The following is a 15,910-nucleotide window of genomic DNA, read 5'->3' on the forward strand; positions in this document are numbered from 1 at the left end:
AGCAAATAAATGAACAATGGAAACGAGTTGTTGTTTTCTGTGTGAACTGCAGGTTTGGTCGGGAAAAAAAACTTGTGTTAAGGGCTTGGGTTGGGTGGGTAGCTGGTATTGAAGTAATTATTGAAGTAATGTTAACAGTGACCGAGAATGAGCTTGAGGACAATTGTCACTCTCATTATAACAAGGTTGCTGGGGACTGGCAAAATTGCCTCCTATAACAGGAATGTTGTTACAGGAGAACAGCAAAACAAAGAAACACAAACGAGATTCAGAGCTTCAGAATGTTAACGATAGTTATAGTTGGGATTACGTAATCAAGTGAGCTAGATGCACTCGAGCATGTCGTTTCAAAACGATTAGAAATTCTACACTCAATGTTTTCATCCAGGTCGTACCAGTCAGACACGTTCACGGTTTTCGGTGTAAACTTTGACAAAGGCCAAACTCGATTTTGAAGTCACTCCTCTGGTATCTTGTTTAATGTTCGGTCATATACGAATTTGTGGCTGTTTGGCTATGGCTAGATTTCCTCGCCACTATGCTTCTTTAGCAACACCCTTAACAACAGTCGCAGCCGTAGCTGTAGCCGCCATTTTGGATACGACTTCAACTTGTGTGCTCCACAAGCTGCAAAGCTGCACCAGCTCTCAAGTGGGAGGGGAGTTTAAAAACAATCACAGTCGAGTTTGAACTAGAGGTGCAACCAGTTACCAGAAAGGACTTGATGGCTACAGCTATGGCTATGGTTACGGCTGGATGATCACTGTGTCATCATTGTGATGAGGACGATAGCTGTAGCCGCCGTCTTGGATACGGTCTCAACTTGTGTTCTGCAAAAGCTGCACTCGCTCGTGGCATCTTGCCAAGGAGGACGACCGTAGCAAGTGTCACTGAATGAAAAGTGAAACGTGCTTAGGTACGTGGAGCAAAATTCTACTATAGCAACACTAGTCAAGAATATACAAACTAGGGGAGAGGTAGATTACACAATAGCAAAGACTGAATTATTATTTGAAACATTTGACATACAATGTAATGCCGAGCAGTGACTGACAATTGTCTTATATCCACAGATTTTCTTTGTTACTAAACTTAAGCGTAATGAATTTTTTTCTATCGTCAACACATTAGGTGTTTACATACAAGGTTGAAGCCATTGGACCCTTTCAGGAAAATAGTGTTGTCCAAGGCCCACACTTTGTGTACCACAACTTCTATATCAAATAACAAACCTGTGAAAATTTAGGCTCAATCGGTCATCGGAGTCGGGAGAAAACAACGGAAAAACCCACCCTTGTTTCCGCGCGTTTCGCCGTGTCATGACATGTGTTTTAAAATAAATCCGTAATTCTCGTTAACGGGAATTTATATTGTTTTGCTGTTTTCTAACAAAAGTAAAGCATTTCATGGAATAATATTTCAAGAGAAGTTTTTCACCATTGCTTTCTGTAAACCCTGTAAGTTATTTGTAAATCTGTGAACTTTTATTTTTTTTCTGAACCGAAAGGGTCCAATGGCTTTAATGGTACTTCTTGTCGTCAAATTTAGAATCAGCATTTTGTGTCTATGATGAAGACCGGGTAAGTCTCTGAACCTACATTAAACAAAAAACTGTATGTTCAAAATATAAATGTGTGACCCGTCAAACGAGGGCGCTTTTAAACTTTTGGTCTAATGGAACCGAGGCCCTTTTCGAATCCACGGCTTCGGCTTTGGATTCGGCTTCAGGCTCCATCCTCTGAGCTCTCGTCTCTCTTTCGCAAAGCCCACAAAAATTGTCAAACCAACCGCGGGTTCACTAGCAAGCCTGAGCCAAACTAATCTGAAGCCGAAGCCGTGGTGGTTTCGTAAAGGGCACGAGTTAACAGAATAACACTCAATATTATTTAGAAAACTTCTTGCCTATCAATAAGAAAACATGGTGCAACAAGAAGGGAAAATATACAATGAGCATTCATCAGATGTTGGTGAACATCAAGAGAAATATGTTGTATTTTGGTAGTTCTCTCTTTATAAAAACTTCTGGGTTAGAACTGAACCATCATTCAGGTCCCGTGAGCTGACCCATTTCTAAGTTTCTAAATAAACATATTTTTTATAAAATACATGATTTTTAACTCGGTTTCTGCGTAAGTTTGACCCCTTTCTGGTCCTTTTTTTTTGGGAACACAGATTCCGTGCCATAAATGAGTCAGGCCCCATAACCGAACCCAGAATCCGGTCAAATCCGAACCAGACATTTTTTGAAAACAAATGTAATACAGTTTAATTTCTCTAAATCGAAAATGTCAATGTAATTGATTTTGGGACAGTTTCAATTTTCCGAGCATGGTGTACAAGAAACTCTAATTCAACGATAATATTTGCTCGTGATATTATGCCTGATTGTTTGAGAAAGCGTTTCATTCGACTAAAACATGACTAAAACTATAGACTATAGCCTAATCCGGATACATTTCCACCAAATACGAAAACTGAGAGTAGGGCCTATGCAAACCTAAAGGGCACACTAACAGCTTGTCGTCACAACATTAAACCCTTTTGACTCCGGACGCTAGCTCACAGGCTGGGTGGAGATGGGTTGGGTCGTTGGGTGCGAAAACCCCGTCCCTTCAGGCACACAAAGAGAGCAGCAAAGCCGCCATAAACAAAAACAGGCCTGTTTTAAAAACATACAGAACAAACAACAACTTATAAAAAGACCATGATGAGTCACTCACAACATTTCAATCAACTTGTCTTCATCAGATTTTGCATGATGGAGTCCAGAGTCTTTATAATAGGATTCATGTAGAGATTATTATATTATGAGCTCTGTAGGGAATTTTAACGGATGGGAGGGAACGGCTTCCGACCAGCCCCACGTGGCTTTGGTGGGATGGTTGCCATGTTGAATCAAATCTCCAAAGACAGAAGGAGGATAAATTAGTCTTCAATTTGAACCAGCAGTAGTGACGGCTTGAAATAGTGTCATCCAAGACGACCGCTTATCACAAGTGATGCCGTCTCAAGCTGAAGCTAATCCACTAGGAAAATTTAACCATCTATTAGTATTATAAAAACAATAACTGTGACATGCCCCCATTATTATGACAGATTGCTTTATGAATTTTAATATTGAGTGGTAGTATAATGGGGAGATAGGTCATTTTCCCGTTGGATCCACACTCTGGAATGATTTGCCTCTTCAAACTCGCATCATTTCTAGTCTCGATACTTTCATGACAAAGTTAAAAACAACATTGTTCAATGTCGCTTATGTGTAATTGTTCTGTTTCTTATTTTCCTTGACGGTGTGTTCCCCTCTTGTGTGCCTTGAGCACTGTGGATTTTGGCGCCTTATGAACCTCTTTATTAGTGTAATTATTAGGCCCGTATAGCATATTTTCAAGTTACGCTTCTCAAATTTGCTATACTGATTAAAGCTCCGCCTTATTCAAATTTACACAATCATGATAAATGTTATTGTAAAAAAAAAAAAAAATTGCGAATAAAAGTCAGAATATCATTTTTTTGGCATGGCCAGCCACCAAAGCTCATGCTTCAATTCGAAAACATACTATGAGCTCACAAAGGCGCTTTTCACAGATTTTGGGACTGCCCGCCCCCCCCCCCCCATACACCACCATCGACCACAAGAACCACTTATTATGACTCATTTATACAGTTATAATGGCAGAGCCCCGCCCCCACCGCCGGAATGTCCCCGCCTCCTGGCTGCAATTTGGTCCGTCCCAAAACAAAAACGCGCCAGTGTTAAAAATAATTTTCTGCAAAAAAAATAATTAATGGCGTGACGTTTCGACCCGGCCATAGCAGAGCCTTTCACGAAGGCTACAATGATTTTGTACCGCTTCCTCCGCCTACATGATATGAAGTTCACACAGCAAAATGGGTTATTTCTTCCATATAGAACATTGAAACAACTCTTTCTTTATGCTTGGACTGTCTCACCGGTCGCCCAACCCACTCACCATGTCGAGCCACAAAAAACAACAAAACAAACCAGAAAATTGTGATCTAAACCCTGCACGTAAACACTATTATTTATACACGTAAACCATGGGGTTTCAGACTGTCGGGCGTTTTCTCAATCTTTGCCCGAATTGCCTTTTGTTATTTAAATGTGGTGCATGTGTCATTTCTCTCTTTGTCGATACCAAGTATTGTCACGGTGTAGTATCGAATCAAAGTGAACGGATTATGCAAGGAACGTAACACTATGAAAAGAATCGATTCTTTAGAATTAGATAAAGTGGATTGATGAGTATTTTGGTATCGATACTGATGGGTAAACAATTGAAAACGAAAGTTGTGTGAGACAGACTTCAATTCAGTGGTAACTTCAAGTGGAATTTTCTTCAAAATGGCCACAGTGGAAGTCCGTAGGTGCTGTCAAGCCATGTTTTGGGGATACGTTATTTTGAACATAATTCTTCTCTCGTTACCAGAGATTGGAGCTCTTAAAGGTAACTATTTTCATTTTTAACGTGATTTTAGAGTTTGCGTCTCGAGTTTGGACGACGAGCATTCTCTCATTCATTCCTGTGTGCACTTGGCTGGTCCAGTTTCCGGACAGTGTTGAAATCTAATTCGCACACAAAACAACTTGCCTCCTTTTGGTCTAATATTATGATAATTAGGGAAAAGTTTCCGTATGGCACCACTACTTTTTCATTCGATATGAAATAAAATAGTATACCTCAATGAGATATCCCTGTTTTGTAAAAATGAGTGAAAAAGTCGTGGTGTCACACGGAAAGTTTTCCTAAATGGCCACCACTTGTTCATTCATTGTTTATAACAAATTTGTTTTTTTCTTGGAAACTATAGAATACAGGGCCACACTCGGCGACAGCCCTAACCCTAACCCAATGACCTAACCCTAACCCTAACTAACCCTGGAGTGGCCCTGTATTTTTGTTTCAAGTTTATAATAATATTCGGATATTCATAAGGCATTTTAATTTTGCGCTTAGCTAATTTAGTCATAATGACTCACTTAGAGTGAATTCAACCCTCTTAGTTACTAAGCATATAACTTGGGATCCTCACTAGTTGCGATAACGTAACCCTCCTCCCGATGGTTTGCCGTCGGGCGAGGAGGGTTTCCAGATACGGTATCGCAACTACATAGATCCTCACATCAGTTTATCTAATGATGAATTCCAGGATTCCATCTAAATTAGAAATGGGTTAATTTTATGATGAAAGTACAGGAAAGGTAGGCCTACTATAGTTAGAATTTGCAATTCTCTAAAAATCAGTCAGAGATTCAACAGGGGTCGAAATTAAGTGTATTTCCATGGTAGTCAGCAGGGCTAGTGACCAATAATTTTTAGTAGCCCTGATTAGATTTTGGTAGCCCGAAAGACACATTATGTCTCGCGTCACGGCTCAAACTTTACAATACACCAATAACATAGTTCTTTATTGTTTGTGATGATGATTTTTGCATTATTTTTCCACTAGCCCGTCGGGCTATCGAACTGGAAAAATGAGTAGCCCGGCTGTAAATCTGGTAGTCCCGGGCTAGTGGCAATTTCGACCCCTGTTCAATCACTTTATCTGCACTCGCCATTCATGTAGTGCCCACAAAAACATCACAGACTGGTGTTATTAGTAGCTCCCAGTAACATGATTGCTAGTCTTACTTTGCTCCAAGTCAATATGATAAGTCTTGTTTGGTTAAAAACCACTGCAACAACTGTGAGTAATAAAATTTACAACGTTTTTAATTTATTTACGCTTCTACTGTATGTTGTTTTTTGTTTTTTGTTTTTAACAAGTACTTTGTAAATTAATAAGTGTTTGTAGTTTTTTTTTCTTAAATTAAAAAAGGCAATTATAAAAGGTTAGGGAAAGTTTTGGCGGCCACCTACATGTACTATAACTTATTATTGTTGAGGGCAAACCTTTATATCAAGATTAGTAATGTGAGACACATATCCAATGATTTAAGCTGGAAAGTAACCTTGAAGAAAAAAAATGCGATAACATTCAATAAAAATGCATGACACCAACAGTTTCATGAGAAACTACACATTGGCCCTAGTATCGCACACAGTGTATGTTTGCCTTCATGATTAAATTGCAACCAAAATTCTTGCACAAATATTATTAGTGTGTGTGTGCAACTGCTTGCTTTGTATAAAAAAGTGTGCACACTACTTGTATACAGTCTGGCTAGAAATTTGGGAAAGGTTCAACCAGACTGAGGACTGTGCGCCATATCTGATAACCTGCCAAGGTACATTCTGGAATCTTGATGATTTTAAACTTGAACATTTTTGTTAGTGAAATATAATTATTCAGTTTAAAAGCAGTAGACTGCCAGACATGCATTATTATTCGGATGTGAGTGTACTGGCCGATGCTAAAATGACTGGCCTCGAGCCTACAGTCCAATGTGAATTTTGAGACCTGTCAAAGTTTTATCTGCAATTAGTGTGCCTGCATATATCTTACATACAGGGACATTTTGTGCCTGAATTTGTGCCTGCATGCTGTAATTATACTAAGATGTTGTGCCCGCAGCAATTTGTGTTGTGTAAATATGTTGTACATTCAAAGATACTTTGCCTGTTAGACTTTGTGCCTTCAAACTTACACTTTGTGCCTTAAAAGTTAGTAACTTATATTTTTACTTCATTCAAGGTTGCACTTTGTGTGCTGCAAAATTTACATTTTGTTCCGAAAGCAAGGTTGCAAAATTACATCACCTTGCTGAAAGGATACTTTGTGCCCCATAAAATTACACTTTGCAAACTGTGCTGCAAAGTCTTTGAACCATTTGTATGTATTTTGTCATGATGTCTTACTTTAAAGCCATTGGACACTTTCTGAACAGAACAAAAATTAAAAGTTCACAGATTTACAAATATCTTACAGGGTTTACAGAAAGTAGTGGTGAAAGACTTCCCTCCAAATATTATTCCATGAAATGCTTTACTTTTTGAGAGAACATTAAAACAATTATCAATTCTCGATATCGAGAATAACGGATTTATTTTAAACACATGTCATGACACAGCGAAGCGTGCGGAAACAAGGGTGGGTTTTTCTTTTATTTTCTCCCGACTCCGATGACCGATTGAGCCTAAATTTTCACAGGTTTGTTATTTTATATTTAAGTTGTGATACAAGAAGTGTGGGCCTTTGGACAATAATATGGACAATACTGTTTACCGATGTTGTGCGATTGCTTTAAGAACTTTGTCAAATATTAATTTTTTTATTTTTGTTTTCTTTAGTACAACCATTGGGGCCCTTTATTCGCTACCATGAGACATTAAATTATGACCTCAGTGAAGTGCATCAACAACACACAAGAGCGGCGAGGTCGCTAGGAAGGCCGACTGTATCACTCTCATTTACAGCACACCAAAGGTTTGTAAACTAATTTTCTCAAATTTTTGCCATGATAAGGAGATAATTCATGACTTGGTAATGACTAAAAAAATGTAAGCAAACATTTTACAGGAACGTATCAATTAGCAATTGATGGACTCTTGAGATCCTTCATTTACTAAAAGTCTTCAGTTATTTGTGTTTTGATTTTAAAACTATTTCTAAAAATAGTAGTGTTTTTTTTCCACTCAAATATTTTGTTTTTTCAGCCTTGTGCAATTTTGATGTAGTTTTTGTTTATTGTACAAAATTCAACTAGTACACTTACTCAGATTCAACTGATTTATTAGAAATCAGAATAAGTCCAAATGTAACATGATATGTTGAGACTCATTGTAGATAAAAAATTAAAAAAAGTCTTGGACCAGATTTTCAATATCAATGTTCAGTAGGGCCTCTGCTATTCTTAGTGCAGGTTTTCTGTTCGTGTAAAATTTAAATGTATCAATTACACCCACCCTGACTATTCAATATCATTCAATGTGCGCAAATGGTTGTGAGCCACCATGGTTTCAAAAGGTTGGTCAACTTCACTGGAAATGAAATGATGGATGACTGATTTTCTGTCATAACGTTTAAGCATTCCTGTCCAAGACGCTGTAGTCACTTGCTGTAGTGTGTTTCTTGTATTGCTTTTCTATTTCTTGTTGTTTGCTAACAACTTTTGTGATCAAACACTAGAGGGGGCTCTTCCTCAAAAATATGACTTGTAGACAAACGGCTATCATGACCGGATTACATTTGGCCGGAGTACATTTGGGGGTAATACATGTAAGCCTACATTTCCGTGTAACTTTTGACTGAGATTTTGGTCAGCTGAACTATTAGAGCAAAGGAAATGCCATTTAATTTCGGACAGGTGCTAAAATTAAGACTATAGGAATCTGCTTAAAGGATTTGGACGTTCCGTAAAGTGAATTAGGCTGAAGTGCAACCAAAGTCTGGATTAATTAGGTGGTGGTTTTGTTGATTGTGGTAGTTGGGAACGGGGATCGGTCAAAAGGTCAAACTTAGGGGATGAACTAATTATTAGATGATCTGGATATGTTAACAGTATGGCTTAATGTATGATGTTATGTAGCTTATGGTCCGAACTGAAGTTTATGTAGGTTTGACAGCACTAATCAACCCTGTGACTTGCAAGTTTTGACACTTGGAATTAGACTAAGTTTGTAGAAAGACTGATAACTTCTAATTTTACTAGAGTTGAACAAAGAAAAAATGATTGGAGCGGGACTTGAACCAGGTCCTCTAGATGAATGTGCCAGCGCTCTACCAACTGAGCTGTCTAGCCCCAATGTTGGCAGTCTCCTTGTATTGTCAATGTGTATCTTTGTTCCGGGTGTGCCAGACAGAAGCCATAACACCTGCAACTGCTGTATAGCCTTGGATCTCACCCAAGCTTACAAAAAACACCTTTCAACTCTATTGAGTATTGCAGTGTAGGACAACTGAGATTTAGTATTTTTCTACATGTATATCGTGTCATAGATATTATCTATGACACGATATAGAAAAATACTTAAAGTGCTTGTTCACGTACAAACAGTATGCATGCTTGGCTCTTCCATGGCAAAACAGCCTAATAAAAAATACAAATTTTAAGAGAAGCAAGTTTAGAAATTATAAGCTTTTCAGCATAAAACCCAGATGAAGTGTAACAAGAGTCTGAGATATCCAATAGCATGCCTTTGAAACTTTTGAGTTCAAGCTCTGTAAGAGGATATGACTTTCTATTTCAAATATTAATTAATGAACCGCAAGGGAAACTGACTGGGCACCCAGTCAGTTTCCCCTTGTGGTTTATACTGGAACTTTTATTTTACCAATTTGTTTTTAAAGGGGTGTACATATCATTTACATTTACATCTCCACTTTTCATTAAACAGATCATACAACCAGTGAACCAACTGTAAACATTTTCAAAAGTTGTTGACTTTTTTTTTTCCCCAACAGAGATTTTAAGTTGAGGTTAACGCGGGACACCAGTGCCTTCTTGCCTGACTTTACACTCGTTACATCAGATGGGGAGGAACAGTCACCCGATGTCAGCTACTTTTACAGCGGAGACTTAGAAGGTAGGTTCTCTTTTAAAGACACTAGACACTATTGGTAGGCCTAATTGTCAAAGACCAGTGTTCCCACTTGGTGTATCCCATTATAAGCATAAAATAACAAGCCTGTGAAAATTTATCTCAATTGGTCATCGAAGTTGCGAGAAAATGATGAAAGAAAAAACACACTTGTTGGACAAATTTGTGTGCTTTCAGATAGGAATAAAAAACTTCTAGCTAGAAGTCTTTTAATATTTTAGTGAGAAATTACACCTTTCTAAAAAACTACGTTACTTCAGAGGGAGTCACTTCCCAAGATGTTTTATACTATCAACAGCTCTCCAATGCTCGTTACCAAGTCAGTTTTGAAGTTAATATTTGTTTTGAGTAATTACTAAACGTGTACACTTCCCTTTAACTTTCATCAGTCCCCCTTTTATTTGGCTCAGGAATTTATGGATTTTGGTTGTTTTAGCCCTTGAATACACTTAGTAAAGCACTTTATCTAGATAGTTCCCACTTGACAAAACTCTGGGATTTGAATGGATTTTTTGGTTCTTCCCTCAAAATTTTTATTTTTTTTTGGCCGAAACACACTGAAATGGAAAACAAGGTCTTTCGAATTTGTTGTTTACTTAGTGTTTATCTAGAGCATTCTACGGTTTTCTCTTGTGAACTTCTTTTTATTTGATTAATTGCTCTTTAGGCCTATATGCATTTTCCAGGCAATATTCTCTGCTTTTAAGCATTGAAAGTGGATCCCTGAAGTATTCATCAGGTTTCATGCATCCTCAAAACTGAACTTGAAAACTAAAATAACGATTAATGAGGTTACTTTCTCTTCATGTAAATTTTTCATTTTTTTACATTCTGTATCCTACAGTGGAAAAAATAGTTGCATACTGTAGGCCTGTTTATTTGATATCATTATTTTGTTCATGTAAGTTTCCATTGTGTGATTTCATTGATTATATTAACCCGGCAAAAAAACTACTATATACGTACTAAAACCAGAACACCACGTCTATATTCTGATTTGGGTCGTCAGAATGGAATTTCCTAGCAAACAGACAGACCTGAAGGTCTGTCTATTGATTCTCGCTTGAAGTGGGTCAGCATTCCTGTCCGCTCACGCGTTAAGCTCCGGCCCGGAACTGAGATGAACGTATTCTGGTGAAACAGGAACTGGAAATTAAAGTCAAAAGCTGGCGGGGTGTGACAATGGGCGTGGGATGCTTAATGAGTTGCTTCAGGATAAATCTGATCGAGATTGGATTGGATATTATGCATTGTAAATGGCGGCAATGCTTTAGTAGAAATGAAATGCAGATAAAGGCAAACCTTGAAAACACGCGTTTTACTGACCAGTGCATAGTGTGCATGGGGGTGTGGGTGAGAGAAAAAGATTGCGTTGCAGTGAGCATTGCAAGATATTTTGTTTTCTGTTTCTGCAGGGCTAAAAAAAGCAAAAGCAATGGTTGTACACTACAGTGCTCTTTAATCATCACTTAATAGGACAAAACACTAAAACTACATCGGCATTTGGACACTATCAGTTGCATACAATTTAAACATTTTGTTAATGCAATTTGTTGTGAAAAAAATATTCTGGGTTCAGAAATGTTGAAGCATTCACATGTGAGGTATTTGATATTTGGAGGAAGTGGTATTTCTAAATACAGCGTTGACATTTTGGCAATAATCTGAATTACCGCTTGCAGACTTAAAGGCAGGTGTCTACTATTGTCTTTTTTTTCTTACATGTACAGTAAGTACATTTTCATGTACATGTATATGAAAAGGATTTCCCAGAAAATGTAACAAACTGAAGTCTCAATGACTTTTGGATTAGGATGTTAAGAATTATGTCAAAATCAGTTATCAGTGATAAGATAGTTAAAGCAATCGCACAACATCGGTAAATGTCCAAAGGCCCACACTTCGTGTACATATCACAATTTGTAAATAAAATAACAAACCTGTGAAAATTTAGGCTCAATCGGTCATCAGAGTCGTGAGAAAATAACGGGAAAACCCACCCTTGTTTCCGCACGTTTCGCCGTTTCATGACATGTGTTTAAAATAAATCTGTTATTCTCGATATCGATAATTGATAATTGTTTTAATGTTTTCTCAAAAAGTAAAGCATTTCATGAATAGTATTTCAAGGGAAGTCTTTCACCATTACCTTTTGTAAACCCTGTAAGTTGTTTGTAAATCTGTGAACTTTCATTTTTTTCTGTTCCGAAAGTGTATAATGGCTTTAAGAGTCCCTGCCTGTAAGAATGTACCAAATTAGGGGGGGGTGTGATTCATGGGTTCGCAGATCTTCTTCCAAAAAATTAGAGTGATACACCATCATACCAAACGAATAAACCCGAAATTTTAGTTTGCTGACGCTTTCGGTTTTGGAGTTACCAGTTATCAAAGTTTGGGCCAAAAAGCCCTCAAGAAACGAATAGTACATTCCCTGTAAACACAAAAACGTGCGCCAAGGTCATCCCAGAAAAAGTAAAACATTTTTTGAAACCTCCAGTTGGGCTTATAACAAAAGTAAAAAAAAAAATATGGGATCTCGTTGGCGCGTCATGTTATGCGCACCTGAACCTTTGACGAACAGTGCCCTCGTGCCATTTTCAACGCCTCATAACTCAACGCGCCTATAGGATCCCACGAATTGAACAAGTTCGAATGAAAGAGCTTGCATCCTTAAAACAAATTTAAGTGCAAAGTGAGTGGGATCTCGTTGGCGCAGAGAGATAATAGAGGTCAAAGTTCAAATTTTACCAATATATTGCATTTTAGCACCTCCGTAACTTGGCGCGCCAACAACAAAAATTTGTTTTTATGGCAACTGGGTATTGGCAGAGTTTTTATCTAATGACAAATGAAAAAAGATTCTTGGGATCTCTGCAACTTGCATGTCAAAAGTTTTTTTGAAAATTTTCTAAAGTATTGTCATTCCACACATTTTGGCCTAAATTGGCACAACATTCACTTTTTTCATCACTGTAAGTATCTGTGCCAACAAGATCCCATCAATGTTTTCTTGTTTTTGGTTAAGTTGAGTGTTCCTAAACAGATTTCAATTGAAAAATAATTGGGATCATGTTGGCCCACCAATATAACAAAGGTCAAAGGTCATATGAAACTACACTACTGCCTATTTCGGGCGATTTTGCGTCGTCTAGAAATCCACGCGCCAATATGATCCCATTAAGTTGTCTGTGTTTTATGATTATATAGATTCTCAGCAACACATAAAAAGCAAAAACCAAATGGGATTTGAGTGGCGCTAACAAATATTACAGATCAAAAGTTCACAATACATGCCTATACTTATGCATTGCTGTGGCAACCGAAAGTGAGAAATATCCCCCAATTTCAAAATGTTGGCAAACCATGAAGGGGATAGGTCTCCAAAACGAATTTTGGTCAAGAGATACACTGGACTTGTTTTTACAAATGGTGTTAGTTTAATGTTGGTTGGTAACTGTTGCCAAGGTCAAAGGTTACAAAGAATATGAGTGTTTTTTACATTTTCTGTCAAGAGCCAACTTCAGAGCCTTTTCAAGATTTTATTTAACAAACAAGGGCTCTTTCCTTTTTGTTGGGGAAAACCACTTATAATATCTAGGCACATGTGATTGTCCCAAATTAATTATAGAGCCCTTGTTCATTTCATAAAATGATGACATGGCTTTGAAGTTGGCTCTCCACAGAAAATATTGGTGTTTTGTAATACATTTTCTGTCAAGAACCAACTTCGAAGACCTGTCAACATTTTATCAAATAAGGAAGGGCTCTATAATTAATTTGGGACAACCATATGTGCCTAGATATTATAAGTGGCTGTCCCAAACTGAAATGATAGAGCCCTTGTTCTTTAAATAAAATCTTGAAAAGGCTCTGAAGTTGGCTCTTGACAGAAATATAAAAAACACCCATATTCTTTGTAACCTTTGACCTTGGCAACAGTTACCAACCAACATTAAACTAACACCATTTGTAAAAACAAGTCCAGTCTATATCTTGACAAAAATTCATTTTGGAGACCTATCCCCTTCATGGTTTGCCAACATTTTGAAATTGGGGGATATTTCTCACTTTCGGTTGCCACAGCAATGCATAAGTACAATGTGTATAGGCATGTATTGTGAACTTTTGATCTGTAATATTTGTTAGCGCCACTCAAATCCCATTAGGTTTTTGCTTTTTATGTGTTGCTGAGAATCTGTATAATCATAAAACACAGACAACTTAATGGGATCATATTGGCGCGTGGATTTCTAGACGACGCAAAATCGCCTGAAATAGGCAGTAGTGTAGTTTCATATGACCTTTGACCTTTGTTATATTGGTGGGCCAACATGATCCCAATTATTTTTCAATTGAAATCTGTTTAGGAACACTCAAGTTAACCAAATACAAGAAAACATTGATGGGATCTTGTTGGCATAGATACTTACAGTGATGAAAAAAGTGAATGTTGTGCCAATTTAGGCCAAAATGTGTGGAATGACAATACTTTAGAAAATTTTCAAAAAATCTTTTGACATGCAAGTTGCAGAGATCCCAAGATTCTTTTTTCATTTGTCATTAGATGAAAACTGTTCCAATACCCAGTTGCCATAAAAACAAATTTTTGTTGTTGGCGCGCCAAGTTACGGAGGTGCTAAAATGCAATATATTGGTAAAATTTGAACTTTGACCTCTATTATCTCTCTGCGCCAACGAGATCCCACTCACTTTGCACTTAAATTTGTTTTAGGGATGCAAGCTCTTTCATTTGAACTTGTTTAATTCATGGGATCTTATAGGCGCGCTGAGTTATGAGGCGTTGAAAATGGTACGAGGGCACTGTTCGTCAAAGGTTCAGGTGCGCGTAACATGATGCGCCAACGAGATCCCAATTTTTTTTTTTTACTTTTGTTATGAGCCCAACTGAGGGTTTCAAAAAATGTTTTACTTTTTCTGGGATGACCTTGGCGCACGTTTTTGTGTTTACAGGGAATGTACTATTCGTTTCTTGAGGGCTTTTTGGCCCAAACTTTGATAACTGGTAACTCCAAAACCGAAAGCGTCAGCAAACTAAAATTTTGGATTTATTCGTTTGGTATGATGATGTGTCAATTTAATTTTTTAGAAGAAGATCTGAGGACCCATGAATCACCACTTGGTACACTCTTACAGGCAGGGACTCTTAACTGGTTAACATGGTTAAGTGCAGATATAAGAAAAAGGCGAAGGTTTCTGGAACCATCTGATTTTTTAAATGATGTACATGTAAAAAGGTGATCGTTTTTTTGATATATCCACAAAAAATTCAAGCAAATATGTCCATGAAGGAAGAATATTCCCTGATAGGAATTATGCACAACCTGATCTCAGATTTATAAAAACCAATATCTTTCTACTGTTCTACATAACAGCATTACTTCAAATAGAATGTTTCTTAAAAAACTTTTCATACTATCGGAAGCTGCTGTAGGCATCCAGCCAAAAGTTTGTACATGTAGTGCCAATAATTTAAAGAGTGATTTTACCAAATCTGTACCTTCCTTCAAGTCACTAAAATGTAAATTTTGAGGCTTGTAATTTTAGTGATTTTTCTTGTAACCCAACACAGATGAACCAGGAAGTTATTGCCACGGTTCCATCACGGACGGCCTCTTCCAGGGGAAGATCCACGTCGGAGACGACGTCTTCTCCGTGGAGCCTTCCACCAACTACATCGACGAGCCCGAAACACACTCCGTCATCTACAAGGCCAAGGATCTGGATTACTCCTCCCTAGAGTCCGGCGGAAGCGGCTGCGGAATGATTGGAGAAATCCAGAAGAGGATGGAAGAGAAGATGAAGAAGTTGAAAGACGAGGAGGATATGTTGAAAGCAAAGAACCAAGGAGAGGTATAAAAACCTGTTTTTGATAAATTTGCACCAGGGATAAAGAATATAAGTTTTGGTTTTTACACATACACAACGATGTGTGTCAGCACTGTTTACCCTTAGTACTTACCTGTTTTTATTTATATTTTTTTGAAATAGAGTTTTTTTAAATTTTTTTTTACAGAACTCGGGGAAAGTGCTACATACATGTAGTACATTGCTTACTTACATTGGTGTAATGGTAAACCAAATAATATTCTTTAGTATTATCAGGCCTTGCACTAACTTTTTTCCTTAACTAGCCCGTCGGGCTAGTCAGCTGTATTTTTGACTATTATAGCCCGCACAAATTTTTACTAGCCCTTGTGATTGAACGCCGGGCTTGTGTCTAAGCTTGGGTGATATCACGATATTATCGAATGTCGCGATATTAATTTGGAAACGATTTCGATAATCGCGATATATCGCGATATCGATTAAATATCGCGATGTATTTGCTTGCTGAGACATCTTGCACCCCATAGGTGTGGAGTAAAACCAGAAGAATAGGTCATTAG

General features: G+C 37.7%; 1 protein-coding gene across 2 annotated transcripts in view; it reads left to right on the forward strand.

Annotated features, from left to right (window-relative positions):
- Positions 1-403: 403 nt before the first annotated feature.
- LOC139937357 (disintegrin and metalloproteinase domain-containing protein 10-like) overlaps positions 404-15,910 on the forward strand; it is a 28,660-nt gene continuing 13,153 nt past the window's right edge. The window contains exons 1-4 of one of the 2 annotated variants that reach the window (XM_071932461.1): positions 404-916; positions 7,254-7,389; positions 9,367-9,488; positions 15,094-15,374. In XM_071932461.1, coding sequence (XP_071788562.1) covers positions 895-916; positions 7,254-7,389; positions 9,367-9,488; positions 15,094-15,374 — 561 coding nt within the window. In that variant the 5' untranslated portion in view covers positions 404-894. Of the gene's footprint in view, positions 917-4,292; positions 4,470-7,253; positions 7,390-9,366; positions 9,489-15,093; positions 15,375-15,910 lie in introns of those variants that run through there. The other variant, XM_071932460.1, reaches the window with a different exon arrangement.

The sequence above is a fragment of the Asterias amurensis genome, chromosome 5 (genome assembly GCF_032118995.1).
Source record: "Asterias amurensis chromosome 5, ASM3211899v1".
Taxonomy (NCBI): Eukaryota; Metazoa; Echinodermata; class Asteroidea; order Forcipulatida; family Asteriidae; genus Asterias; species Asterias amurensis.